Source organism: Muntiacus reevesi, chromosome 22 (assembly GCF_963930625.1).
Source record: "Muntiacus reevesi chromosome 22, mMunRee1.1, whole genome shotgun sequence".
NCBI classification, from domain to species: domain Eukaryota; kingdom Metazoa; phylum Chordata; class Mammalia; order Artiodactyla; family Cervidae; genus Muntiacus; species Muntiacus reevesi.
In genome coordinates, this window is record NC_089270.1 from 24,218,863 (window position 1) to 24,246,497 (window position 27,635).

The window sequence follows — 27,635 nt, forward strand, 5'->3', positions numbered from 1 at the left end:
CTGATTGTCCACCCACACAGAAAGTCAAATCAAATCTCAGGGTAGGAGCAAAGGTGACAAGTTTGGTGAGATTTGGAGAATGAATCCATTTGGCTTCTGTTTCCAAATATCTCTTTCACATCAGAAACCACCCCTGAGCTAAACTTCTACAAAGAGCTAGGATGATTTGAACAATTATCCTAAGAACTCCCGGGTAGATACATAAATTAATCTGGGCCCTTAAAATCGCCCAACATTAGTTAACGAAAAACTCTTTCAAGAATTGCTACCTCATTTTTCCAATCTTTATGGATAGTGTAAGCTCCCAAATTTCTCTTTTTCAGAAAGTTTTAAGCTTTGGCCCAAGTTCACAGCCGAGGTATATATCAAAAGCACTTTTCGTAGCTGGGTAATATTGTGAACTAGATAGCAAGTGGGAATTTGCTATGTGACACTGGGAGTTCAACCCAGTGCTGACAACCTAGAAGGGTGGGATGGGGTGGGAGGTGGGAGGGAGAATCACAAGGGACATATTAGGTATCCCTGTGGCTGATTCATGTTGATGGATGGCAGAAATCAACACAATATTTTAAAGCAATTATCCAATTAAAAAAAATTTTTTTAACTTTCTAAACATATTTAAATTAAAAAAAGGACATCACAAGAAAACACACAGACACACACATCTTCCCTCATACACTCTGTATCTAGTTTCTGGGTAACAAAATATGTCACTGACTTGAAATCAGCATGATAAACAAGTTACAGCACAAACTAGGCTCCATGCACTCAGAAAAAGCACCTGCAAACTGGGGAGTATGAGAATTCCATTCCAAGGATCTAGGGAGGAAAATCACAGAAAAGTTTAGGTGACAGAGAGGCCTGTTTTCCTAAGACCAGTTTTTACAGAAGTTTGAAGTCTGACCTCTAGTAAATAGTAAAAATCTGATAAAAGATCAGTTCATTGTGAACCTTTTTTTTTTTTGACGTCCAGAGTGCTTTATTATGTTACAAAAGTAACATGCAAGCTCCCTCATCTGCATAACGCAAAAAAAGAGACACAAACCAGAAAACAAGGTATTTTCACCCAGTTTTCCCCAAAAGGCAGAAACCTGAGACAACAGCATGTGTACACGCAGCTATTTTGAAAAGTGATCCCAAGGAACAGGAGTGGGGACCTGGAACAGTTTAACAGAGAAAGAGGAAAACCATCCTAAAGGATGGAGCCAGTCATCCCTGTGGGCTGGGGCCCACTGGACTCTCTGAGGAGCCCTATCTATTGTGTTTCAGAATTGCCCAACTTAGTAACAAAAGACAGAAGTACTTCTCTACCAGCTTCCATCCCCAGCAGTCAAAGGTGGGCCCAGGGAATGGTAACAACCTTGGATATCCGGATTTGCATATAGGTCAGAATAGCTAAGCAGAACCCAAGCGGCTACAGCAGAAAAACTTGGGGAAGAAAGCTGTAGAGATGAGGTCTATGCCTGCCTGAGTTCAGCACAGCACAGCTGGAATTAAAGAGGACGACATCAGTGAAAGCACCAGGTGGACTAACTCATTTAATCCTGTAAATCTTTGAGCAAGATACTGTAATTATTTGGGGGTTTCCCAGGCAGCTCGGTGGTAAAGGATCTGCCTGCCGATGCAGGAAACACTGGTTTGATCCCTTGGTCCGGAAGATCCCCTGGAGAAGGCAATGGCAAAGCACTCCAGTATTCTTGCTCGGAAAATCCCACGGACAGAGGAGCCTAGTGGACTTCCACCGTGGGATCACAAAGAGTCAGACATGGCTGAGCAGGCACTATAATTATTTTACATATGAGGACTGAGAGGTGGCCTGTCTAAGGTCATAAAGGAGGTCAAATGGCAGAGCAGATACCCAAGAACTCCTCCAGCAGTCTGGCTCTAGAGCCCGCATTCTTAACCAAAACGCTGCATACGGTCCTCCATCCAAGTAGTCTGCAGGGACCACATGAGCGGCTGGGTGAATCTAGATACAGAGCGCAGACTACACTAGGCCATTCTATGTGAGGGGCTTGAGCATCCGCATATTTGGGGGTCCACGGGGATCCTGGAACCAGTCCCCATGGACACCGAGGGACACAACTATACTAGTATCTCTCAGTAGAGAGAAAACAACACAAAGAAGAAGGGGGTCATAGATGTATCTGCGTTTAGGAACAGACAGGCCTGGGGGGAAAAAAAGACTGATTTGGACGCGTCCTAAGGGAAATCAGCCTATCAAGCAGCTGGAAGTCCTAGTGGCCTCAAAACCAGCTCCCAGAGAGCAAGACAGAAGATCTTTGAGAAGGTCACCGCCCATCCCTTATCTGGTGATGGTGCTACTTGGAAGTTCACTAAGAACAGGAACAGTCACACTCTCAGCCTTCAGTTCGTCCCGGCTGAATACTTTCTCCCTCTCTCTTCAGTTTACAAAATCCAGCCGGAATCACAGAAATCAAACAGACCACGAGAAATCACTACCGACAGGGAGGCAATTTTACAAAATAAGGACACGTGGCTCTCCAGAAGACGCCCTGACTGGGAAGGGGAATGTGTTAGTCATTCAGTCGTGTCTGACTCTTTGCGACCCCATGGACTGTAGCCCACCAGGCTCCTCCATCCATGGAATTCTCCAGGCAAGAATACTGGAGTGGGTTGCCATTTCCTTCTCCAGGGGATCTTCCCAACCCAGGGATCAAACCCTGTTTCCTACACTGCAGGTAGATTCTTCACTGTCTGAGCCACCAGGTATGGTGAAATCTCGCTATTGAACACCACCACTGGCCCTCCCTAGGGGAGGGCTGACTTCCCCCATCCCATCCAGCCTGGCCACGTGACCAGCAGAGCCCCTCTCTGCAGAAAACTATCCACCTCCATCCTGTTGAATTTAGAAATGACCATTTATTTTGGCCAGTGAGGTTCACATTGGAAGTGACTCATCCAAGAGCCTGGGAAGTCAGTTCAGGGTTCAGCCTGCCTCTTTCTCCTCTGGTACCAGACTGGCAATGTTCAGAGGACAGGACAGGACACTCCCTCAACTAGGTCCAAAGGTCAGTTCAGCATGGAGCAGATCTCAGAGGAAGGAACAGACAGGGACTCTGCGTGAGAAAACAAACCTCTGCTGGGTAAGCCACCAGATCTTGGGAGCAGTTTGTTACCTCAACAGAATTGAGTCTCCCTGACCAACATGAATAGTAGGTCCGTATGCATGCTGGTTAAGAGCCATGGGTTCCAAAGCCAAGTTCTCTCACTAACTGGTTGTACCAAATCAGGTGAGTGATGACTTCTTTGTGCCTCAGTTTCCCTGCCTACATTACTTCTTAGGAACTGTGAGGTTTAAGAGAGAACTGTCTTGACAGTAATTTAAACAGAAAACACTTAGAAAGTCAAGATGCTACACAGGTTTCCTGTACAGAGAAGTTGTGAGTCAAGCCTTTTCCTTGCAACAGCAGGTCTGAGTAGATTTAATGGGCACCCTTAATGAGATTCATGAAGTTTATACTGGCATGAAAACGGTACACAAAGGGAGATGAATGAAAAAGGATTAAGTCTTAGGAGGACCCTGGCTTTTAAGACGTTCCTCCTGTCTTCACAGGATCCAATGGGTTTTTAATTTTCTTTATGGACAACACACAGTCTGAGGTGGGAGGAGTCCTGGCATTCTCCCCACCCCACCCTTTAGGACTCAGCTGTTTCAGTGTCTAAGACTTTAATTCTACCTTTTGAGGAAGAGCTCAATACAGATAACTAGACAGAGGAAGACCTGGTGATATTGTTACTGGATCCCTCCTCCTCTCCCTGCCCTTCCCATTCTTCCTCTGTTCTTTAAGGGCTAGATTTGGCGATGAAAGGAATCAACTCCCCCGAACCTTCCCTGAAACCTGAAGAATCAGTGCTCTGAAGATTTTCAGTGTCTTCTATCAACCAAGTGCAAGAATCTGGGATATTGTAAGTTGCAGGGCGGGTGGACAGCATCGAAAATACTGAAAATGCTGTGCAGTCAATACCCATGTCCCGAAGAATGCACCACAAAAGTGATGTGGTCTCTTTCCATCACCTCCCCAGCCTCCTATCTGTCTATCAATCCCCCATCTTGAATTCTGATGTCCCTGCTACACTGGATTTCCTTCGGAGGCTCTGCCTCAACCTCAGAGCTTTGCACACGCTGTTCCCTTGGCTCGAAACACTTTTCCCCACCTCACTCTCCTTGCTAAATCCTAGTGCTTGCTCATCCTTTAGAGAAATTTGATGAGAGCAGCAGGAACAGCATCTCAAGTACCCACATCATAACCTCAGCACCTGCACAAAGAAACTGCACATGAAGTATCTGATAAAGCAGATGGATTAGCCAAGATGAAGCCAGACAAAGCCAAGCATGACTACTGATGCATTGGGGTGTTGAGAGTGGTTTTATTTTTCCATTTTTAACCTATCTATATTACAGTGATTCTACTTCTATGACCAAAAGAAAAAAGAAAAAAAAAGGTTAGAAAGTAAAAAAAATTCGTAAATTCTTTCCAAAGGAATGTTAGTCACCAAAAGTAGACACATTTTATGTCTGTTTTCACAACAATCTTAACATAATAATTTTTTTTAAAAAAGGCAGAGATGAAGCTGCCCCTTGTCAGACCCCAAAGATGCCCTTTTGGAGCGTGGAGTCATTCCTACTTGTCCAGCGCAGCCTGGCGCCCTCCATCAATACATCGCACCCTGTCCTGCCATCCTAGTCCAGCAAAGTACATCCACACAACTCAACCTCCTGCATCCTTTGACCTGAGTGACATGCTCACTCTCTCTCACTGGCATGGATCCGGAAGAGGTAGCTCTGCTGCCTGGTCGTATCAGGCAACAGACCTGATTTCTACCTCCGGCCAGGCCTGAGATAATGCAAATTTGCTTCTTAGAGCACTAGCATTCTTTTTAGAAACCTGTCTGTTTCACCTTAGCGCCAGTTATGTTTCTCTATTCAACAGCATCTGCACTGATGGGCTGCCAAGAGGCCTGAGTGGGTAGAAGAGGTATTGTTTAGTTGGAAGGGAGTTTTCTGTCAATCTGGATTAAGACTAACAAACCCCAAACAGAGGGGGTATCAATTATATTGCAAAGTAGTTCTCCTTGGGAAAAAGGATAAAAACTTTAGATCTACTGGGTCTTTGCTTCAATAATGAATGGTTCAGCTTGGCTGACCCCGGGTGAGACAGTCTAACTAAGGCTATGAAAAACAGGCCCCCCAAAATGATAAAATCCAAGAGCGGTCCCTACCCTGCTCCTCCCCCAACCAAGTGCAGACCCTACGAAGAGAAAGAAAGGCACAGAAAACCATAGCTGGCTCCACAAGGAGTCAAAACCCGAGCATCGTTATCAGTTGTGGCATCATCAATGAGTGGTAGCAGACACTGAGTCTTCTGGAAATTAATCAAAGCAGGCCATCCGAATCATTCATTCTTTTGTCTGGACACAGACATATGGTGGCCCCTGTGAAAGCACTAAGCATCTGTTTCCTTCATTATATGAATGTCCAATTAGTCACACAGGGTCTTCCCAGGCACATAGTTTGGTTTATTTATTTTCTACATATATCCCCTCTTTTTTGAATTTCCTTTCCATTTATGTCACCACAGAGCACTGAATAGAATGCTATACAGTAGGTTCACATTAGTTATCTATTTTATTGTTGTTGTGGTTTAGTTGCTCAGTCACGTCTGACTCTTTTGTGACCCCATGCGCTGTAGCCTGCCAGGCTCCTCTGTCCATGGGATTTCCCAGGCAAGAATACTGGAGTGGGCTGCCATTCCTTTCTCCAAGGGATCTTCCCGACCCAGGGATCGAAAACATGTCTCCTGCACTGCAGGTAGATTCTTTGCCACAGTGTATGTATGTTGATCCCAATCTCCCAATTCAACAGTCTGGTTTCTTAGTAACAATTTATATGGTACGGGTTATGCTTGCTGGTATAAACCTCAAAAGTGGATGAAAATAACACTCTAAGTACTGTTATATAAGGACAATGGAATTATAAGTAGCTTTGGTCTTTTAATCAATTACTTGGGTCGTTTTTCATTGTGATGTAGAGACATCATTTCTAAAGATATTTTAAAAGATAGAAAAATAATCCACAGCTTTCAAAAGATTTATTCCTTCTCCAGGTCCAACAACCAGAGACTTCTAGGTAGGGGCCACATCCTCAAGTCATAAAAATGGCAATTTTACTACATGGGAAAATAACTTTTCACTGCCAGTCCTCACCCTCCAGCTGAAGCCAGACCATATCTTAGGAACTGCCTATAAAAACCCTCAAACAGATAATAACCCTCAAACAGATAAGATCCTTCACCTGCATCATAGCTATTCACTCAGCAATAGGCTCGTAATTTCCTTTCTCCCTAAATGGCTTACATACTCTGTTGAAGTTTGTTTCTGTAATACACACAAACACTAAATCTTTCAGAAAATAAAAGCTCCAGGTAAGAAGGAATTTCTCGGTAGTCCACTATTGCATCCCGAGCACCTAGCATAAAGTACTGGCACAGAGGAGGTGTCTAACAGTGTTAAATGAGCTAATGAACAAATGTGATTTTCTATTCCTTTGGGTACAGTGAATAAACAATAATTAAACGTGTTTCTTGAAAAAGTTTCTTGATATCACAGAAGACTCTCCACCACTGGAAAAGTTTAAACACTTCTATTAGGCATAACACAGAAAATATTTCTGCATTGCGGAGGAGGCTGAACCAAATGAACTCTAAAACCCCTCTAAACCCCCAGACCCTATAACTTGATGAACACCACTCCCTGAGAGGATCAGCTGCTTAAAGCCTGTTCCCAGGTAGAGTGAATTACCATGCTCTGATTAAAATAAAGTTAATAGCTGCCCTGGGACTTGGATGCCAAAATACTAACTCATCCAAAATGTGGACACATCCCTAGGGAAGAAATGCTCTTGCTAATCACCAGTCACACTCTGGAAACAGCAGATGTGCCTCAGGGGCCTCTGAGAGCCAAATACAAAAACCATTCTTGGGAAAATGGCGCAGTTAGGGGTCGAGACCAAAATGGAAATAAACAGAATCGCACCAGACTGAAGCTCCTGTCGCCCAGCCAACAACAAATCCACTTGAGCCGTCTCAGTTTAGCCTTGAAATTAAAATGGTTATAACTGAATACAACCACTTCAGAAGACAGAAAATATTACCTCTGACATGTAAAGATTTTTGCTCAGTAAAATGTCGTATTTACCTAGGATATCAGATTAAGATGTTCAAGTCCAAGAATGTCAGTCTCAAGTTGAGGGCAACTTATTTTGACTGAACTTTTCTTCAATCTGAATGAGAGAGGCGGTCTGTAGGAAAAGGAGATGTGTTCATGGTTTCCTAAACAACTAAAAAAAAAAAAAAAAAACTAATTCTAAAGGACTAACTAGGGACATTCTATCCACAATCAACTTCTAAGTAATTCTTTTTTTCTCAATACACCCTTCCCTTCTTCTGTTCAAATCACAGACTAGATAAGGGAAAAGGAGGAAGCAGCAAATTCTACCATCAAGGACTCTGTATAGAGGCCTTGGGACTGGGTTAGGAGAATCTTTTGAGTTCACTGGGGTTGTTCTGAAGACCTAAGTGTAAATACTACACTAAGACAGTAACCAAATGAACAAAGTGAAACCAACAATTCCTTGCAAGCTGCCTGAAAAGACTTTGTAACTTTGTACTCAACTCCTGATCACCCCTACCACAACTTGATCCAAAAAAAGTCTTCTGTTTTCAAACTGTAAGTAATTTAATCTTAATTCTAGTGACAACAGGGAATGTGCAGAGAAAGCAGTCACCTCCCCTGTGCACATATACTTTGTAAAGTCACCTCTGTTTTTGAATGAGCAAGGTCTTAACACAAGAATTCTGAGGGATTAAGTTCACATCTGGTTGGCAGACCTGGTGTTGGATATGATTACGGCCACACAACTGAGTCTTAAATCCACACACTGTTCCTATTTAGCTGACACATATGAACTAACTAATTTATAGAAAATGTGCCGCAAATTATTTCTTCCACCTCCCCCTTGCCCCAAGAATGCACCAGCAATAGGTGTCACTGAAAGGCATCCTCCCCCTACACACACAGAATATTTGCATTCCTAGCCACCGTCCAATTATCTTGTTATTTTAGTTATCGGAATCACTGCTCTGGAAATGAGAGAGAGAGAGTCAGAGTGAGTGAGTGTGTGTGTGTGTGTGTTGGGGAAGGGGGTAGAGTAGGCGGATGGGGGTGGTAATTTAACCAGATGAACTTGACCTCTCTGGACCTCAATTTTCTCACCAGCAAAATAAAGGGATCAGTCCAGAGACTTTGCAAATTCCCTCAGTAACAACAATCTATGACCACTAATTATCGAGAGGAGGCCTGAATTCTGAAGAGTATGTCATTAAATATTAGAGTTTAAAATGCCTATAAGACCCACAGTTACGCTTCAATATGACCACCGCACATGTTCCGACGGTGGAGAATGCCTTTGAAAACAGCTCTGGCAGCTGAACCACCAAACCGGGTTAGAACCCGGAGAGGGGCTCCGCTAAATGAAGAGGAAGGGGTGCAAAAAGAGAGGGTATCTGGGGGAGGAGTTGCAAGAAGAACCGAAGAATAGGGGGGCAGGGGGGGGTCTGAGAGCACAGTCTTGCGTTTTGCACTTCTGGGTTTTCAGAGCTTCCAGGATCTCCCGGAGACTTGGGTCTACACCTACAAACCCTCTGCAGCCACCACCTGCAGCTCCACAGCGGTGAGCAGGTGAAGAGGAAAGGAACGGGCGGTGACGGAGCGGGAAGAGCCTCTGAGAGAGCCCACAAAGCCCGTGGGACGAAAATGGACTTTGAAGAGCGACAAAGAAAGGGGGAAAGAGAAAGAAAAAGGACTCCGCCTTCCCCACCCGGCTATGCTCCTTTCAGTTAAAAAAAAAAAAAAAAAGGAAAAGGCCGCCGCCGCCCCTTCCCTTCGCCCTTCACCCGGGATGCGGAGCCCGGCTGAAGCCGCGCCCTTGAAGTCCCGCTGCCGTCCAGGCCGGCTCCGGAGTCGCCCACTGAGCCCTGCACCCCCGCCCGCCCGCTAGCCCGCGGCCTGAGCATCCCCCTCCCTCCCTCGCCCCAGTCCCGGGGCCCCCGATCCTCCACGCACCCGCCATCCCTTCCTCTTCCCGCGCCCCCGCCTCCGGCCTTCCAACCGCAGAGCGCTTTAAGACTTCCACCCACCCGGACAAGGGGGCCCTTTGAAAACTTTGTGTGTGTGTCTAGGGCTTTTGTCCACATCCTGGGCAGGGCCCGGTTACCGGCGTGGGTGCCGGAGGGTGTCCGGAATCTCTCAAGGCACTGGGGAAGCCACCACGGAAATCCCTCTCCTTTATTTTTGAGCCGGCTTCTGCCACCCTAAGACACGGCGCTTGGACTAACAATTCCCACGCCCTGGTCGCCCCTCGGCGCGGGGGAGCCGGGAGGAAAGCCCCGCACCCGGCGCCCTTCTCCACCGCCACGAGAGAAAAGGTGTGCGCGGGGAGAGGGAGGCAGCCGAGAAACACCGTGGCCAAAACGACCCTGTTAAAAAATAAAAAACTAAAACAGGAAAGGGGTCCTTTTTCTCCCACATCCCCAGAACCGGGGTGATCCACTGGTGCATCACGTAGTAGCCGAGCCTCCCGGCTCCTCGCCCTCCCCTTCGCCCCAGACGCGCGCCCAAATTCATGCACACACCCAGAGCCACCGCCGCAGCCGTCCCGCGCCCCCGCCCCGGCCCCCGGGGTCCCCGCCGATACCCTCCCGCCCAGCGGGAACCCCCCACCCCCACCAGCGCCGGAGGAGAGGCGGACGAGGAAAGCGAGGCCCCAGCACTCACGGATGGTCTCCCCACGGCCACGGCCATCGCGGCGGCGGCGGCGGCTCTGGCTGCGCCCGGGTGCTCTCCGCCAACACTAGCGGCTGCTGCTCGGGCTCGGGCTCCGGCTCCGGCTCGCCACCCCCGCGCCTCCCTCGCGGCTGCGCTCTGCTTGCGCCCGGATCCCGCGCGCCACCAGCAGCATCTACTGCCCCCACGCCGCCGCCCCTCCCGCTTTATTAGAGCAACATGGCCACCCGCCTGGAAGGGACCATTTGCTTCCCCAGGAAGGGGTGTGAGCCGGCGCGCCCCGGCTGAGGCGGTGGGAGGGAGGATGGTGGGCGGGTCTCCAGCCCGGGTCAGCCAGCCCCGGCCGCCGGGCTCGCCCTCCCCGAAAGGAGCGATCGGCTCCGAAAGGACCCGCTCCGGTGCCTCCGGGAGCGCCCCCCAAGCCTGTGCGCTGGCCGCCACCCCCCGTTCCACCACGTGCTGGAGTCCGAGTAAAAGCCTGGGCGCAGAGGTCCCAGCCCTGGGTCCCGCCACGCGCTTCCCCAAGCTGGTGGCTGGAGGGGCTGCGGAGGGGGAGACAGGCTCCTGGGGCGACACAGGTCCACGCGGACAGCATCTCGCCGAGCCCCGGGCAAGCACGCTCCCCTCGGAGGACCCGGCTTGAAAGGGGAGCGGGTCACTAGGGAGAGCGGCGGGCGACCGAGGTGGGGCTGGGCAGACCCCCGCGAGGGGAGAGTTGCCCCTCCACAATTCTTCTCTCCAAGGGAGAGACTCTAAGGCAGGCAGCTGGAAGCTGTCACTGTCGCGTGCGGCCGGATAGGCGACCCCACCGGAGAGGAAGAGGCCGGAGGAGTTGCAGCCGTGCACCGCTAACCACCGCCTGCCAGAGAGGAAGACAAGGGCTCCGCAGCCGGAGAACGAAAGCAGCTGCTGACCGCCCCTAGAGCGTGGGGGCCGAGGCCTCCCCCGGGTGTAACCGGAGAGCTGGACACAAGTGACAGCGCGGCCGGCCTTTTTTGATCGCTGGAGACCCGACCCCACGACCCGGAGGCGGGCGCGCAGGGCGGCGGCGGCGCCAGGCGGGTGACCCTGGAGCGGGTGCGACTCTGAGCGCGTGGGACTGGAGGCTGCTTTGCGGTGGGGAAGGGCTTTTCCGGGAGGTGTTGAGGCATTGCTGCGTGTCTGTGCCGCGGGAAGAACGACCGAGTCCCGCTGCACGCGGGGTGGCGCGGCGCCTCGGCCAGGGCTGGGCGGCGAGGTGTGTTTGGAGTGCTGTGGATGTGGGGTCGCGGTGGCGGGGGGGCCCTGACGACACGGTGATCGAGGATAGCCGACCGGTCGGGGAGAGGGAAGCCGCTGGGTCCCAGCGCGGGGAAGGTGTGGTGAGGCGATGAAGGGCTGTCTGTGATCAGCCCACGGGATTGCGCCCTTGGGGAAATCCTGGGCCTATTGAATTAGGTGAAAAGACAAACCGCCTCTTCAGACTGGGGCGCCTCAGAGTCTGAGCTGAGACTTCAACTACCCGGGTTTCTCGCGGCCTTGGGTCTGCCGCTCCAGCTGTCTCTGCCCCCAACGGTGCAGGATTCAAACTCGCTGCGCCACCTTTGCCCAAGTGTTGAGTGGGCGTCCCGCTGCTGCGAGACAGACACTGGTTCGCCCCGGGAGGGGTCGAGGGGCTAGAGGCAACCCGGGGTGAAGTCCACCCGCAGGGTGCCGATGGGACGGCCGGGAATGAGAATACGATGAAAGAGCTCTCAGTGAAAGGTCTTCCCAGGTGGTTCAAGTGATGAAGAACCCGCCTGCCAATTCAGGAGCCCGTGTTCCATCCCGGGGTGGAGAAGATCCCCTGGAGGGAGAAATAGCAATCCACTCCAGTATTCTTGCTGGAAAATCCCACTGGACAGAGGAGCCTGGCTGGCGAGCGAAGGTGGGGTTGCAGAGAGTTGGACAGGACTGAACACACACTCGATGAAAGAAAGATGAGCAGCTCCTCAGTCTGTAGCCCAGACCCTCAGAGCACTAACCTCTTCATTTCTGACCAGTGTCTTCCCCTAGGCTTCAGATCTTTGGAAGACAAGACCACTGCTTTATGTCAAGCAGACGTGAGGCACCCTATGTACTGAGTTAGGATTACCAGGTACATGGGTGCTGTGCAAAGGGAGGGGGAAGAAATACTTGATCCACAGCTCTCTGTGGTATATGGACATTCGGTTCCTTCTCCTGGAGCAAGGATTTAAGAGCAACACTGCCCTGGACCAGAGGTCTCAGGTAGGTGAACCCGATGAAAAGATGCTCCAGGAGCTGTCAACCCCATAAGGGCAGCTGCAAACCAGCTCTCCATTTTGTGTTATATTGACCAAACCAGACTGCAGGGCTTTACTAATTGTTTTTAATTTTATTGACTTATTTTTTTTGCAAATGCTTATATTGAAAGGGGCCAAAGGTAGCTCAGATGGTAAGGCGTCTGCTACAATGCAGAAGACCCGGGTTTGATCCCTGGGTTGGGAAAATCCCCTGGAGAAGGAAATAGCAACCCACTCCAGTATTCTTGCCTGGAAAATCCCTGGACCTAGGAGCCTGGTAGGCTACAGTCCATGGGGTCACAAAGAGTCGGACACAACTGAGGGACTTCACCTTCTTTCACCTATATTGAAAACAACTGATTATGTGAACTCCCTGACTTTGTTAGTAGGTTATTTTATGCTCCTCACTAAAGCTCAAAGTCGTTTATTCCAAAGTTTCATCTGTTTGAGGAAACTCTTTCAGGATAAAATCATCAGTTAACCGAGTTTCTGCCTGAATTTTTTCACTGATGAGGGCAGTGCCTTAAACTGCCCCCCTCCTTGTTTTTTTGGCAGGTAGGCATAAATATATTTAATAAATGTACAACTTAAGTCCTTTCAACCAAGGAATGCTGTTTCAGAATTTCATTTCTTATTATGAAGTTATTTATGTATCATTCTACAATCAGACTGGGCTTCCCTGGTGGCTCAGATGGTAAAGAATCTGCCTGGAGTGCAGGAGACCCAGGTTTGATCCCTGGGTCGAGGATTCCCTGGAGAAGGGAATGGCAACCCACTCCAGTATTCTTGCCTGGAGAATTCCATGGACAGAGGAGCCTGGTGGGTTATAGTCCATGCAGTTGCAAAGAGTCAGACATGACTGGGCAACCAAGCATAACAACAACTACAAGCTGACTACCTAGATCCAAAATCCTGGCTTTACTGCTTGACATCTGTGTGACCTTGGGCAAATTACTTAACATTTCAGCGCTTCAATTTTCTCATCTTTAAAACCTGTTTAGTGATTGTTCCTCCCTAGTAGAGTTGCTAAGGGCTAAGATTACCTTTTTAATTCTGCCCAGCACTGTGCTAGCAACTAAAAAACTATTTTTTAATAGGATGCCTCTCTGACTCTTAACCAATACACAGTCTGCTGAGAGACAGATGTTGAAGAACTCTAATAAATAGGTCAAATCCTAGAAAAGATACACTAATTATGGGATTTCAAAGCACAGTAGAAGGAGCCATTCACTCTGCCTGTCAGAACAGGAAAGGCTTCACCAAAGAGGTGGAGGGGAGAGGGCAAGGAAGACATTCCAAACAAGGGATGAGAATGAGCAAAGATTTAGTGGCTTCAGGGGTAATGATGCTGTGGCAAGGATAGGTACTTTGGCATTTGCTAGTTCGTAGGAGGGAGCCTGGTAGAGTGGGGAGCACACAGCACTCCGTATTATCACTTACCAGCTTTGTCACATTGAGCATGTAGCCTTTCTTCATCTCATTTTTTTCCTATTGCAAAATAAGTTAGTAACAGTGAGTCCTGATACAGGATATCCATGTTCCTGCCCCCAAGAGAGTCTGAACGTAAAGGGCTTTCTTTCCCTTAGGTTCAGTTAGCTGAGTTTGGGCAATGGGGAGCAACAGCAATACAGCAGAGGAGTCTGGTTCCTTATTCCCCTAGGCTCCCTTGCTATGGGATGACTGCAAGCTGGCTACTTCTGAAGCTCACAGTGACTAAGTTTTTCTAGGGTAACCTGGAGAAGGGATGGCAATTCACTCCAGTATTCTTGCTATTGTTCAAACTTTCTAAAAACTTTTGAGACTGAAAAACAGCATTGGTACCATTAGTAACTACACTAGGACAATACGCAAAAACCAGGACTTATGGTCACCCTAGCTATTATTATAAGACATTATTAAATGAAAGATGATCATACTAATACACATCTTTTACTGGAGTATGAGTGTCTCAAGGCAAGAGTGCTTATTTGTGTTACATGAAGTCTGATATATTCAGTAAACATTGGGCTATATTGGAGTAGAGATGAGACTATTCCTTCTCCAGGGGATCTCCCTGACCCAGAGATCAAACCGCGTCCCTTACATCTCCTGCATTGGCAGGCGGATTCTTTACCACTAGCACTACCTGGAAAGCCTGCACACATAAAGTCTGATACATTCAATAAATTTTGAATTGCATTGGAATAGAGATGAGGCTAGGGGTTACAAAAGACCATTATTGCCATGCTAAGGATTTAGAAAAGATTTCCTGATGCTGGGAATGATTGAGAGCAGGAGGACAAGGGGTGACAGTTGGATGGCATCATCAACTCAGTGGACATGAGTTTGAGCAAACTCCAGGAGATAGTGAAGGACAGGGAAGCCTGGCGTGCTGCAGTCCATGGGGTCACAATGAGTTGGACATGACTGAGGGACTGAACACCACCACAAATACAGACAGATGTAAATTAACAGTTACTCAGGACTGAAGTGGTAGAGAAGCCATAACTAAGTAATAACTAAGGGATATGGGATTTCTTTTTGAAATGATAAAAATGTTCTAAAATGTATCATGGTGACATGTAAGGTTCCAGTTGTTCTGTTCTGTATCAGCAGTAAGTATATTCAGTTTTTAAATTTTTAGTCATTCTAGTTATTTTTCAGTGGTACCTCAATGTTCTTTTTATTTGCATTTCTCCAGTGAATGATGGTGTTGACAGTCTTTCCATTTGCTTATTTGCCATGCATGTACCTTCTTGGACAGTAAAGAAACTGCCGACAGTGTGGGAGACCATGGTTTAATCCCTGGGTTGGGAAGATCCCCTGGAGAAGGGCAGGGCAACCCACTCCAGTATTCTTGCCTGCAGAATTCCATGGATGGAGGAGCCTGGTGGGTTCCAGCCCATGGGGTCGCAAAGAGTCAGACATGACTGAGTGACTAACACTTTTTCTTTCATACCTCCTTGGGTTATGTGGGGATTTTTGCTGTTTCTTATTAAACTGAGTTACTTTATTTTTTATTCTTATGCTTGCTGTATGTTTTACACATATTTCTAAGGTGTGTCATTTCATTTTCTTAATAGAGCAGAAAATTTTATTTGATGGAGTATAACTGGTTTTTTTTCTTTTATGGATTGTGCTCTTGGTGTTTAAGAAATCTGTCAAATCTTTGTTTTTTTCTAGAAGTCTGTAGTTTTCGTCTTTACATTTAAGTCTATGCACGGTTTTGAGTTAATTTTTGTATATGGTGTGAGATATGGATGAAAGCTTATTTTCTCACATATGCAATTTTTCCAGCTTCACATATTGGAAAGATTATCCTTTCTCCACTGAATTGCCTTTGTACCTTAGTCAAAAATTGACTAAGCATATATATGCTTGTCTAGACTAATTTCTATTCTGTCTATTGGTCAATGTTATCTGTCCTTCTGCCAACACTATGCTGCCTTGGTTTCTGTAGCTTTCTAATAAGTCTTGAAATGAGGAAATATGAACTCTCCAACTTTATTCTCTTTCTAAATCACTTTAGCTAATCTAAATTGTTTGCCTCTCTATATACATTTTATAATCTTGTAAAGTCATACCAAAAAATCATGATGGGATTTATTTCGGATTGCACTAAATCTATAGAATCACTTAAGAGAATTAACATCTTAACACTATCGAATCTTTCAATCCATGAACATGATATTTATTCCCCCTGCTTGCTTTTTTTAATATTTTGATTTCAGAATACAGGTTTTACATGTATCTTTTGTTTTTTTTTTCCAACAGTTTTATCAAAATACAATTCACATGCCATCTTGTTGTTCAGTCGCTAAGTCGTGTCTGACTGTTTGTGGCCACATGGACTGCAGCACGCCAGGCTCTTCTGTCTTCCACCATCTCCCAGAGTTTGCTCAAGCTCATGTCCATCGAGTCAGTGATGCCATCCAACCACCTCACCTTCTGCTGTCCCCTTCTCCTCCCGCCTTCAATCTTTCCCAGAATCAGGGTCTTTTCCAATGAGTCAGTTCCTCCCATCAGGTGGCCAAAGTATTGGAGCTTCAGCTTCAGCATCAGTCCTTCCAATAAATATTCAAGGTTGATTTCCTTTGGGATTGACTGATTTGATCTTACTGTCTAAGGGACTCTCAAGAGTCCTCTCCAGCACCACAACACTCAGGCTTTTTTATGGTCCAACTCTCACATCTGTACATGCACATATCATACAAGTTACTCATTTAAAGTAAACAATTCAATTTTTTTTTTTAAACAGATTCACCAGCTCCAGTCTCACAATTTCCTCCCTTTGTTTTCCTTCAGTCCTAAGGGTGATGATGATTTCTTAATTTTATTAGTCTTTGGGTGCCTTGCCATCCCTTATTTGTTTGACTTCAGTGCTTCTCAAATTTTAGTACATATGAATCACTTGGAGATCCTATTAAAATGCAGATTCTAAACTCAGTAGGTCTGGTGTGGGACCTGATACTCTTTGGGTCTGTCACTCTCCCAGGTAATGCTGATGCTGCTGATTTGGTGATTATACTAGACGAGGAAGTGTTTACAGTTCTACCCTTTATTTAAGAGGTTTTTCTTTCTTTCTTTATTTTTTATTTGAAACATCTGCTGTAATTTTTTTTTCCCATGGAGACTTTAGTAGATACATAAGGAAACAAGAAAAAAAAATTGATATTGTTATTCATAAGCTCAATTTCTTTCCCTGTTGTTAAAACAATTGGTTAAACATTCATTCTAGGCAATGTTAAATTTACCAGTAACTCAAACTCTGCCCTGCTCCTGTTGCCTTTTTACTATTTGAAAATCAGGACAATATTTGCCCTTCTTCAGTCCTTGGCATTTCTTATTTTTCTCTGGTTTTCCAAAGCTGACTGACACTAATCTACAATCACTTATGCAAAATCTTTCATGGATAATTCACTGAGGCCTCAAAAGTGTAACTCACTTAAAGAAAGCAGTTGGTTGCTCACTTACCACACTGGATTTCAGTAACCTTTTAATCACGTTAATACTACATTTTTCATTTAAAATTATTCTCTTTGAGAGAGAAAATGAAATTAAATTTGGGTAGCTTTTACTTTTCTGTGTCATCTGATAGCATTATATCATCAGCATCAATAGGTGACTTTATTCTTCCTTTTCACCCTCTTATGACAAGTATTACTTAAAAAGCAAGAAACAATTTTTGAAAAATTCTTGATTTTCTTTTTAAAAGCAAAATTAAGTCTGCAAGTATTAATCCTTGTAGGCTTGTGCTACTGTTTAATACATGCTCCTTTTTAAAATCTGATCTTATTAAGGACCATCCTGTGAAATGATCTGCTCCCTGGAGTATGATGACTTGGCCTGCTGGTCACTCTCTTTGGCAGCCAGCCCCAGAGCTGGGTCAGTTCCCATAGTTCTGGCATCTCTAATTCTCAGATAATTCCTTTCTTCCTGTAGTCATATATTGTAATATCAGTTATTATTCCTTTTTTGTGAGCCTAAAAAATTTACATAGTTGAAGTCCTTTTGACCATTAGATATTGACACTGGATTGGAACAGATTCATACATACATACCTGTATATTTGAGCAGCAATATCACTTCTACATTTTCACCTTTTGTCTCAACCTGTTTGCTATCCATCATTCTACCATCATCAATTTCCACCAGCTGAATAACTCTCTAACTCATGGGATTCCTCTGCACTGTCATTTCCCTTCTTGTCAACTCCTTCCTTTTGAATGAAGTAAAATTTTCTCTACTTATTTCAATCATCGATCAATATCCTGATTCCTCATCTATCAATATCTATTGGATTGCTTTCATTTCCTTTTGTTAATTTATCTGACTTGAGGGCATTGCTTATGAATAGGCTAAAGTTCAGTCATGTGGGAAGGGTAGAGGGTAGGAGTACTCCTAAGATGCAGTTGACTGCAGTTTACAGAATGGAGTCAGTGTAGTTCAGCCACATGACATCATAAAATATGTTTGGCCAAATGCACATGAAATGATACTCAACATCTTTAGTCTTTAGGGAAATCCAAACTAAACCACAATTATATTCCACCTCCTTGAATGGTGAAAGTTAAAAAAAATTGGCAATACCAATCGTTAGGGAGGATGTGGAGTAACAATCTCTGATGTATTATTAATGAGAATGTAAAATATACAACTACTTTGGGAAACAACTTGGCAATTTCTTACAAACATTAAATAATAAGTCATATGATTCAATAATTTCATTCAGAGGTATTTACAAGAGAGACAAGAACTTGTACCCACAAAAAGAATATTCATAGCAGCTTTATTCATAGTAGCCCTGAAATGGAAACAATCCAAGAGTCCCTCAACAGTTTAATCGGTAAATAAATTGTGGGCTATCTGTACAATTGGATACTACTCAGCAATAAAATAGGGGCTTCTCCAGTGGCTCAGTGGTAAAGAATCCACCTATATGCGGGAGCCGCAGGAGACATGGGTTTGATTCCTGGGTCAAGAAGATCCCCTGGAAGAGGGCATGGCAACCCAATCCAGTATTCTTGCCTGGAGAATCCCACGGACAGGGGAGCCTGGCAGGCTACAGTCCATTGGGTCCCAAAGAGTCGGACATGACTGAAGTGACTTGGCACAGCCCAGCAACAATAAAATAATCCACAGATAATGCAAAATGTGGATAGGTCTCAAAAGCATTATGCCGAATGAAACGAGCCAGACACAGAAAAAAAAGTGCATACAATATGATTCCGTTTATATAAAATTCTAAAAAACCCAAACTGTACTTACAGAAAACAAAATAGTGGTGGCCTGGGGTCTCAGGTAGGGTGGATTAACTTGAAAGGGCACAAAAGGAATTTTTGAGATGATAAAATATGTTTCAATTCTCTTCTTAGAGCCAAACTGATGAATCTTTTTTTATTTTATTTATTTATTTTTTCATTTATTAGTTGGAGGCTAATTACTTTACAATTTTGTAGTGGTTTTTGCCATACATTGACATGAATCAGCCATGGATTTACATGTGTTCCCCATCCTGGATCTTTTTTTAAATTAATTAATTTATTTTTGGCTGCACTGGGTCTTCATTGCAAGAGTTGCAGCTAGAGCGGGCTACTCTTCGCTGCAGTGGGAGGACGTCTCATCGCGGCTTCTCTTGTTCTAGAGCACGGGCTCAGTAGTAGCCCACAGGCTTAGTTGCTCCGTGGCATGTGAGATCTTCCCGAGCAGGGATCAAACCCACGTCCCCTGCATTGGCAGGTGGATTCTTAACCACTGGACCACCAGAGACGTCCCCAAAGTGTCCTTTATTGTGGCTGCGGTGGTGATTACATGAGTGAATTAATTTGTCACAGTTCACTGATCTCTGTACTTAAAATGGACATGTATTATTGTCTATCAATTATACATAATAAAATTTATTTTTAAGGTTACTGTACCAAGGTAGCTATTGTTATATCAAAAACTATAAGAGTAGGTCTCTTTCTCTAGAAGTAATTACATACCACCAAATGTCTGTTTAGATTTACTGAATATCTGCTCTGTTAGGCATCAGGCAAGGTATTTTGCATGCATATTTCATTTAGTCATCACAACGTGCTTAGTCACTCAGTCATGTCCCGCTCTCTGTGACACCTTGCCCAGTAGCCTGCCGGGTTCCTCTGTCCATGGAGTTTCTCAGACAGGAACCCTTGAGTGGGTTGCCCTTTTCCTCCTCTAGGGGATCTTCCCCACCCAAGGATTGAACCTGTGCCCCCTGTGTCTCCTGCATTGCAGACACATTCTTTACCCGCTGAGAATATCGGAGAAGCCCAAGTCATCACAACAGCCCTCTGATAACTGCTCTATTTTACAGATGAAGATAATGAAGCACAGAGACTTTAAGAAAATTGCCTAATGTACATTTATCATTGTGACATTAGGAAGTGGCAGAGACTCCATCCCCACCTTAAAACTCACATCATTCTTCATGCAGCTCTTTGGAATTTTACTTACCAAGTCTAAGAGAATCACCAGCATTACTGAAACACTAAGAAACATAAGGTTTAGCATTTGAAGGAGCATCTTCAGATATGAAGAGACAGGCAAACCTAACGTGGTGGTTACTTGAGGGTATGTTTATCACAACTTGGATCACCTCCATACATGCACTCAACATGCCTCACTATTGTTTTGTTATGTTATTTCACTTGACCCTTGAGATTCCCTTCCTTCCTGCTGCCACTATCATATCACACCCAGGGTCTGCTGATCCCTTTTAATACTCTGATCCCCATCCAGACAAAACCCCTCCTTCATGCCCCTTTGCATGGATTTCTGTTTGTTTTTCTCTGTGTGTGCTTAGTCGCTCAGCCTTGTCCAACTCTTTGCAATCCTTTGTAGCCTGCCAGGCCCCTCTGTCCTTGGGATTTTTCAGGCAAGAACACTAGAGTGGGTTGCTATTTCCTTCTCCAGGGAACCTTGCTGACCCAGGGATTGAACCTGCATCTCCTGTGTTTCCTGCATTGCAGGCAGATTCTTTACCCACTGAGCCATATTGTTCCCCTTTAGCCTAACAGAATTGAACAAAACTTAAAACAAAACAAACAAACAAAAAAGACTTTAATGCTAGTGGAGTACAAAAGGCAAATAAGCAAAGTGGATAATTATGATTAAAACCATCTGACTTACAAAATAGTCTTACCATCTCTTAATTAAACGTTTATCAGTCATGTACTATGGGAAGAAGTTATTCACTATAAGACATTTCTGTTAAAAGGAGGATAGAAAAAGAAAGGCTCCTAACGCAAATGTGCATGTCTTCAGAAGGAAGGATGCACAGGAAATTGCTAATAGTGTTTGCTTCTGTGAAAGGGCATATGGGGCAGGTGTGGGCCAAGTTAATAAACATTGTGGGTGCCTCAATCATATACAATTTACCCAAATGCATTTGGAAAACTGACTTTTTCTCCAGGGATATCTCTGATTGATATAAATATGGTTCCATTTTCTTGACAGTAACTTGTTATATGTGACCCAATTTTGTCTGGTGAAATGAGAGGATAGTATTTCTGCAAGCTTCTGGATTATGCTTTTTCACTCTTAGGAGAGATTAACATGAGGCTTCCCTGGTGGTTCAGACAGCCAAGGATCTGCCTGCTAATGCAGGAGACCCGGGTTTGATTCCTGGGTCAGGAAGATCCCCTGGAGAAGGGAATGGCAACCTAATCCAGTGTTCTAACCTGGAGAATTCCACAGACAGAGGAGCCTGGCTGGCTACAGTCCATGGGTTGCAAAGAGCTGGACATGACTGAGCGACAATCGCTTTCAGTTTTCATCAGCTTTTCTCTTCTGCTGGACACAAACAAGGGAGAATGAAGCCAACTGTTTCTATTTTACAACTATGCAAGAAATCAGCCTCAGGCTGAAGCCCATGAACTAGAGAGCAAAGTAGAAAGACAGGAAAAATCTGGTCCTTGATGATACACTGTTAAGCTGCTAACGCAACTATCTCTTGAAGCCTATCTCGCATTTCTTTGATAAATGAACTAATACATTTCCCTGTCATTTAAGCCAGTTTTGGTCAAGTGTCAAATTTTTGCTACTTGTAGCTGAAAACAATTGATGGAGATGGAGACTGTTTCCCTTCTATATACTTTCTATCCTTTCCTTTTTAAATCATGTGCATGTACATCTATTTTAAAAGATTGTAAGACTTTACTGTGTTCCAGGCATTGAGAAATGGAGAGCATTCGAGTGCCCTTTAATCTTAAAATCCCCTTAAGAGATTTGCTTCTTTCTCCTCAATGAGGTCAACCATCCCAACTCCTCTACAAGGAAGATATGGATTTACACTTCACAGAGTTAATACAGGTTGGACTATATGAAACTGACATTTTTGTAGATCAAGATGGACAAATATTGGCAATTTTACAGTATAAATCACTAAACACAGTGTTCACTTAGAAGAAATTACACATTAAGTTACACACATTACTAGGCTCATCAGACTCCCATGCCAATACTCTGAATAAGCTTGGCCATTAATCAACTTCCCCTTAGGCTTTCCCTAGTTGCTGGCTATTTTCATCATTTCTACCCCTATATAACAGAGAATTGATAGCAAAAGACCAGATCAATACACATTCATACTGTCTACTTTTTTTTTTTTAATTTTCTAGTTCCTGTCATTCCCTCTAGCTGCTATTCCATGCTTTCTACTGACAGAGAAAACCAAATCTTCCCAGCAGGAGTGCCCTGAAAAAGTGAAAGTGGAAGTCACTCAGTTGTGTCTGACTCTTCTACCCTATGGACCATACAGTCCATGGAATTCTCCAGGCCAGAATACTGGAGTGGGTAGCCGTTCCCTTCTCCAGAGGATCTTCCCAACCCGAATCCAGGTCTCCCGCATTGCAGGCAGATTCTTTACCAGCTGAGTTACAAGTGAAGCCCACGAATGCCCTATCCCCGCTAATAGACAAATCGGCACATGTATCTATAGCTCACAGCATCCTTTTTCCTTTCCAAAGATGCTGGTCCCCAGACCCTGCCCTGTCAATGGTCTGATGGTGAAGCAGAAAGTAAAAGAAACAAAAAGATACTAATATATCATGACATGGAGTATTGGCTAGCTATTGCTGCATAAAAAATTACCCAAAATGTAGTGACTTAAAACAATAAACACTGATTATCTCACAGTCTCTGCAGCTCAGGAAGTCAGAAGCAGCCTATCTGGGTGGTTTTGCCTCAGGGTCTCTTATGACATTACAGTCATGGTGCTGTTGGTTGGGGCTGCAGTCATCTGAAGCCTTGGCAAGGGCAAAAAGGCTGCTCCCAAGGCAGCTCACTCAGATGCCTGGCAAGTTGGCACTGGTTGTTGGTGAAATGATGCAGTTCTTTCCCACGTAGATGTCGCCATAGGGCTGACTGAATATCCTTGTAACATGGTAGCTGACTTTCCCCAAATAAGTATCCAAAACAGAGAAATGAGCCAAGTGGAAGTTACGAGGTAGACAGTTAGGAAAGTCACACACACACACTCTGCAACATCCCATTTGTTATCAAGTTATCTCTATTCAATATAGGGGGTGACCACACAGGGGTTACCAAGAGGCAAGAATTGTAGGGACTATCTTGGTGGCTGATGTAGCTGTAATTGTCTCCATTTCACAGATGAGAAAACTGATGCTGGTAGGGTCTATAGATATGTCAAAGTCACACATTTCATAAGAATTTGGTAGACACTGATGGGAAGCCAAGGCAGGCTGACTTTCAAGCCCAAGCACTGGTTTCTTTTTTTCTTTCCAAGCACTGGTTTCTATGTCATCCTGCCCCTGACATACAACCCCAGAACGACTTCACATTGCTTTGTCACCATTAAATTAGTGTTTAATTGTTTTGTAATTTTTCAGTTTTCTTATAAGGCTATACATATGGTAGACCTTAAGTGAACAGGTACTTACATATACATCCAATAAAGTAACTTTTAAAAGTAAAAGGATTAACACCCTTATTACAAAGTTTCGGCATGGCTATTATGCATGCCCAATTGATATTCTAGTTTCAGTAGCAAATTATATTAATAATTGTTATCATTATTAAGGGAACTGGAAGAGTGATTGGACAAGAATTAGGCTGACCCTCATGGAGAGGACTGAGGAGGAAAAAGAAGCTAAGTCCATCAATTCTTTTTAGGGTTAATCCAAAACTGAGTCTGATCACCTCTGTTTTTCTCTGATCACCTTTGTTTTTCTCTGATCCTTATTATCATCAGCCTTGCCTATCAGATAAAACAGATTAACCAGAATGTGACTGAATTTAAATGTGTAACCAATTCTTCTCTGGTTCTATGCAATGACAAAGTTTATATTTGTGTTTCGATTGAAAACATTTTTTTTAACTTTTAATTTTTGTTTAGATAAATTACATATGTGTATACATACAATTTATTTATAAGAATCTTTAATAATCTAACCTCTCAGAGAAAAGCACATTAATACGCTGTTATGTTTTCTCCTAAAACAGTGAATTTTTTAAAAAATTGAAGTATAGTTGATTTACAATGTTATGCCAGTCTTTGCCATGCAGCAGAGCAACTCATTGCTTGCCAACAAAGATCCATCTAGTCAAAGCTATGATTTTTCCAGTAGTCACATATGGATGTGAGAGCTGGACTATAAAGAAAGCTGAGCACCAAAGAATTGATGCTTTTGAACTGTGTTGTTGGAGAAGACTCTTGAGAGTCCCTTGGACTGCAAGAGATCCAACTAGTCCATCCTAAAGGAAATCAGTCCTGAATATTCATTGGAAGGACTGATGCTGAAGCCGAAACTCCAATACTTTGGCCATCTGATGCAAAGAACTGACTCATTGGAAAAGACCCTGATGCTGGGAAAGATTAAAGGTGGGAGGAGAAGGGGACGACAGAGGATGAGAGGGTTGGATGGCATCACCCACTCAATGTACGTGAGTTTGAGTAAGCTCCAGGAGTTGGTGATGGACAGGGAAGCCTGGAGTGCTGCAGTCCATGGGGTTGCAAAGAGTCAGACACGACTGAGTGACTGAACTGACTTGATTGAAAGCGACTCAGTTATACACATACAGACATTCTTTTTTTGTACTCTTTCCATTATGGTTTATCACAGGATATGGAATATAGTTCCTTATGCTATACACTAGGACCTTGTTGTTTATCCTTCTGTATGAAATAGTTTGTGTCTACCAACACCAAACTCCCAGTACATCCCTCTCCCTCCCCCTCCCCTTGGTGACAGCAAGTCTGTTCTCTATGTCTAAGAGTCTGTTTCTGTTTTGCAAATAGGTTCATTGTGCCATATTTTAGATTCCACATATAAGTGGTATCATGTATTTGTCTTTCTCTTTCTGACTTACTTCATTTATTATGATAATCTCTAGTTGCATCAAAACAGTGAATATCTTCATATAAAAAAGATGATGCTAAAAATAGTACTTTATCTTTTTTTTTCTACTTAACATTTTTATATTGTTGAAGATCCAAGAACATTACTTTTTTAATAGTCCCTTGATTATTTCTGATTGCAGAGGTACTATGACCTCTGCAAAAAATTTGGAAATTTCTGAAAAATACAAAAACAAGGATCACTCACAATCCTACCATTCCGATAGCCATTGTCAGTATTTCTGTATATTCACTTCTAGATTTTTTTCTACAAATATTTACATATATAGATAAATATAGTGCTAAGCCATGTCCAACTCTTGCGATCCCATGAACTGTAGCCTGCCAAGCTTCTCTCCAGGCAAGAATACTGGAGTGGGTTGCCATTTTATATAGATAAATATATATTTGTAAAAACAAAAGGGGTATTTTGTTTTATAGTCACCTTTTCACTTAAAAGTATATCAGAACAGCTTTCCACATGAATGCATACAAGCCTTCATTACATTTTGACGAGCACAACTACCCATTGATATCTAGATTATACCTATATTTCATTTTTATAAATAAGCCTGTGGTCAAAAATCTAGCACATAGATCTTTCACTACTCCTTTAGTTATTTCCTTAGAATATATTCCAAGTAGTGATGCTGATGAATTTTGCAGGGACTTGGGAAAACCCCTCATCTTTAGCCACCTCCCTCTGCCTTCAGTGCTTTGAAATAACTCCCGCTACATTTCAGGAGTGGTGTAGAAATATCCCTGGTGCTTCTGGGCTTTGCAAGACCCTGTGCTCCAGAGGAAGCCCGAGGGCAGGGAAGGAAACAGAGGCAGGCAGAAGTGGGCAGCTGACTGGTGTGAGCATTGCCCCTCCAGCTGCGCTGAGCTGAAGGGCTCTGGAGCATGGCCTCAGCAGTGTCTGCTGTAGTGCTGCAAGCCTGGTTTCATGTTATGTTTTTGTTTTTAAGTTTTTGGCTACTTCCCTTGGCATGTGAGACCTAAGTTACCTGATCAGGGATCGAATTCCCATCCCCTGCATTGAAAGGTGGGGTCTTAACCACTGGACTGCCAGGGAAGTCCCTAACCTGGTTTTAAAGTGAAATAAACTGGAATTCAGGAAGGTTACCTGCCCAAAGTTACATTGCAAGTGAGCAGCAGAACTGGGGATCCATTCAGTGTGACTACAATCCCATACTTGTTGCTCTTGCTGAATCACCTTCATGTTGTAGGTACACTCTGGAGATTTTGGAGTTAATCCCAGAAATTTGGAGCTAAGAAATACATTATACATTTTTGAGTCCATTGCCCAGGATGAGAACTCAGGAGTCAGGAAGGCTTATTAGCCTCTAAGTCTGAGATTATAGAGCTGGATGGTTTCAGAGTAGGATCAACTCCAGACTGCCATTCACTCCTCCTTCCACAACAGTGCACAGCCCTGCTCTGTAAATATATTTAACTCATTAAGAAAATTAAAAGATACATATCTACTTTTATTTCAAATCTAATATACATTTGAAAGTTAAAATTACCAAATGGCCTCATTTCTTCTAAGTAGTATCAAGAGCCCTGTGTCTAATGGAACCTTAAAAATTATTCCACATTTGATTATTCCTCTTCTTGCCGCCTCATACTTTCTCCTAGGAAGTCATTTCCCAAATAAAAGTGTTATGGCTGAAATTAAATTAGCAATTAAAAATAAATGAACAACTTGTTATCGTCTCTAGGAGCCACTTTGTACGAACTAAAGTGTTATTCATTTAGCAAACTAAAAATCGCCTGCATAATTTTATGCACGTTCACCATTTCCTCAGGTGCTATGAACAAGGACTTCTGTAGTTTTAAAATATGAGGAAAGTAATCTAAGATGTTTTCTCTAGTGCAAAAGCAATCTATAAAGACCCATCATAAGACTGTAATGGCAGTCGTTTAAAATGGGGGGAAAAATGTCATTAGACCATCTTTATCATTTGATGAACTAATTGAAAGGAACACAGTGGGATTTCCCTGGTGGTCCAGTGGTTAAGAGTCCACTTGCCAACGCAGGGGACACGAGTTCAATCCCTGGTCTGGGAAGATTGCATGCCATGGAGCAACGAAGCCCATGTGCCAGAACTACTGGGCCCGTGTGCCCTGGAGCTCATGCTCCACAACAAAAGAAGCCACCGCAAAGAGAGGCCTGCGTACTGCAACCAGAGAGTAGCCCCTGCTCATCACAACGAGAGAAAGCCTGCAGGCAGCACTGAAGACCCAGTGCAGCCAAAAATTAACTATTTTTTTAAAAAAGGAAGCACAGTAATTCTTATCTAAAGTTACACTATAATTAGACACATTGCTTGTATCTAGGGGAAAACAAATCTTTTATTAAAATTTTAGCTTGAAAATTAATGCCATATGTGGGGATTCTGATTTAACATGAAGTCACACAATACGATTCCCCATAAGGAATCCACACACACTGACTAGTTATTTTCTTTATTATTTTTGCAGTTTTTAAAAATCCTCATATTATTTTTATTCATTTTATAAGTATTTAGTCTATGCTCTGCAACATGAATTGTTTTGAGGTTTCCTCCTTCTTTTCCCTGACCCAGTGCCACAAAGAGCAGGATGTAACATCCTTCATTCTTTTTTTT

The 27,635-nt window shown here is 44.0% G+C and overlaps 1 protein-coding gene across 4 annotated transcripts in view; it reads right to left on the bottom strand.

Annotated features, from left to right (window-relative positions):
• SEPTIN11 (septin 11) overlaps positions 1 to 27,635 on the bottom strand; it is a 445,529-nt gene that overhangs the window by 83,868 nt on the left and 334,026 nt on the right. For 2 of the 4 annotated variants that reach the window (XM_065914205.1, XM_065914204.1), the window contains exon 1: positions 9,856 to 10,045. The exons of 1 other annotated variant lie outside the window; for it this stretch is intronic. In XM_065914205.1, coding sequence (XP_065770277.1) covers positions 9,856 to 9,882 — 27 coding nt within the window. In that variant the 5' untranslated portion in view covers positions 9,883 to 10,045. Of the gene's footprint in view, positions 1 to 9,855; positions 10,046 to 27,635 lie in introns of those variants that run through there. One more of the 4 variants, XM_065914203.1, reaches the window with a different exon arrangement.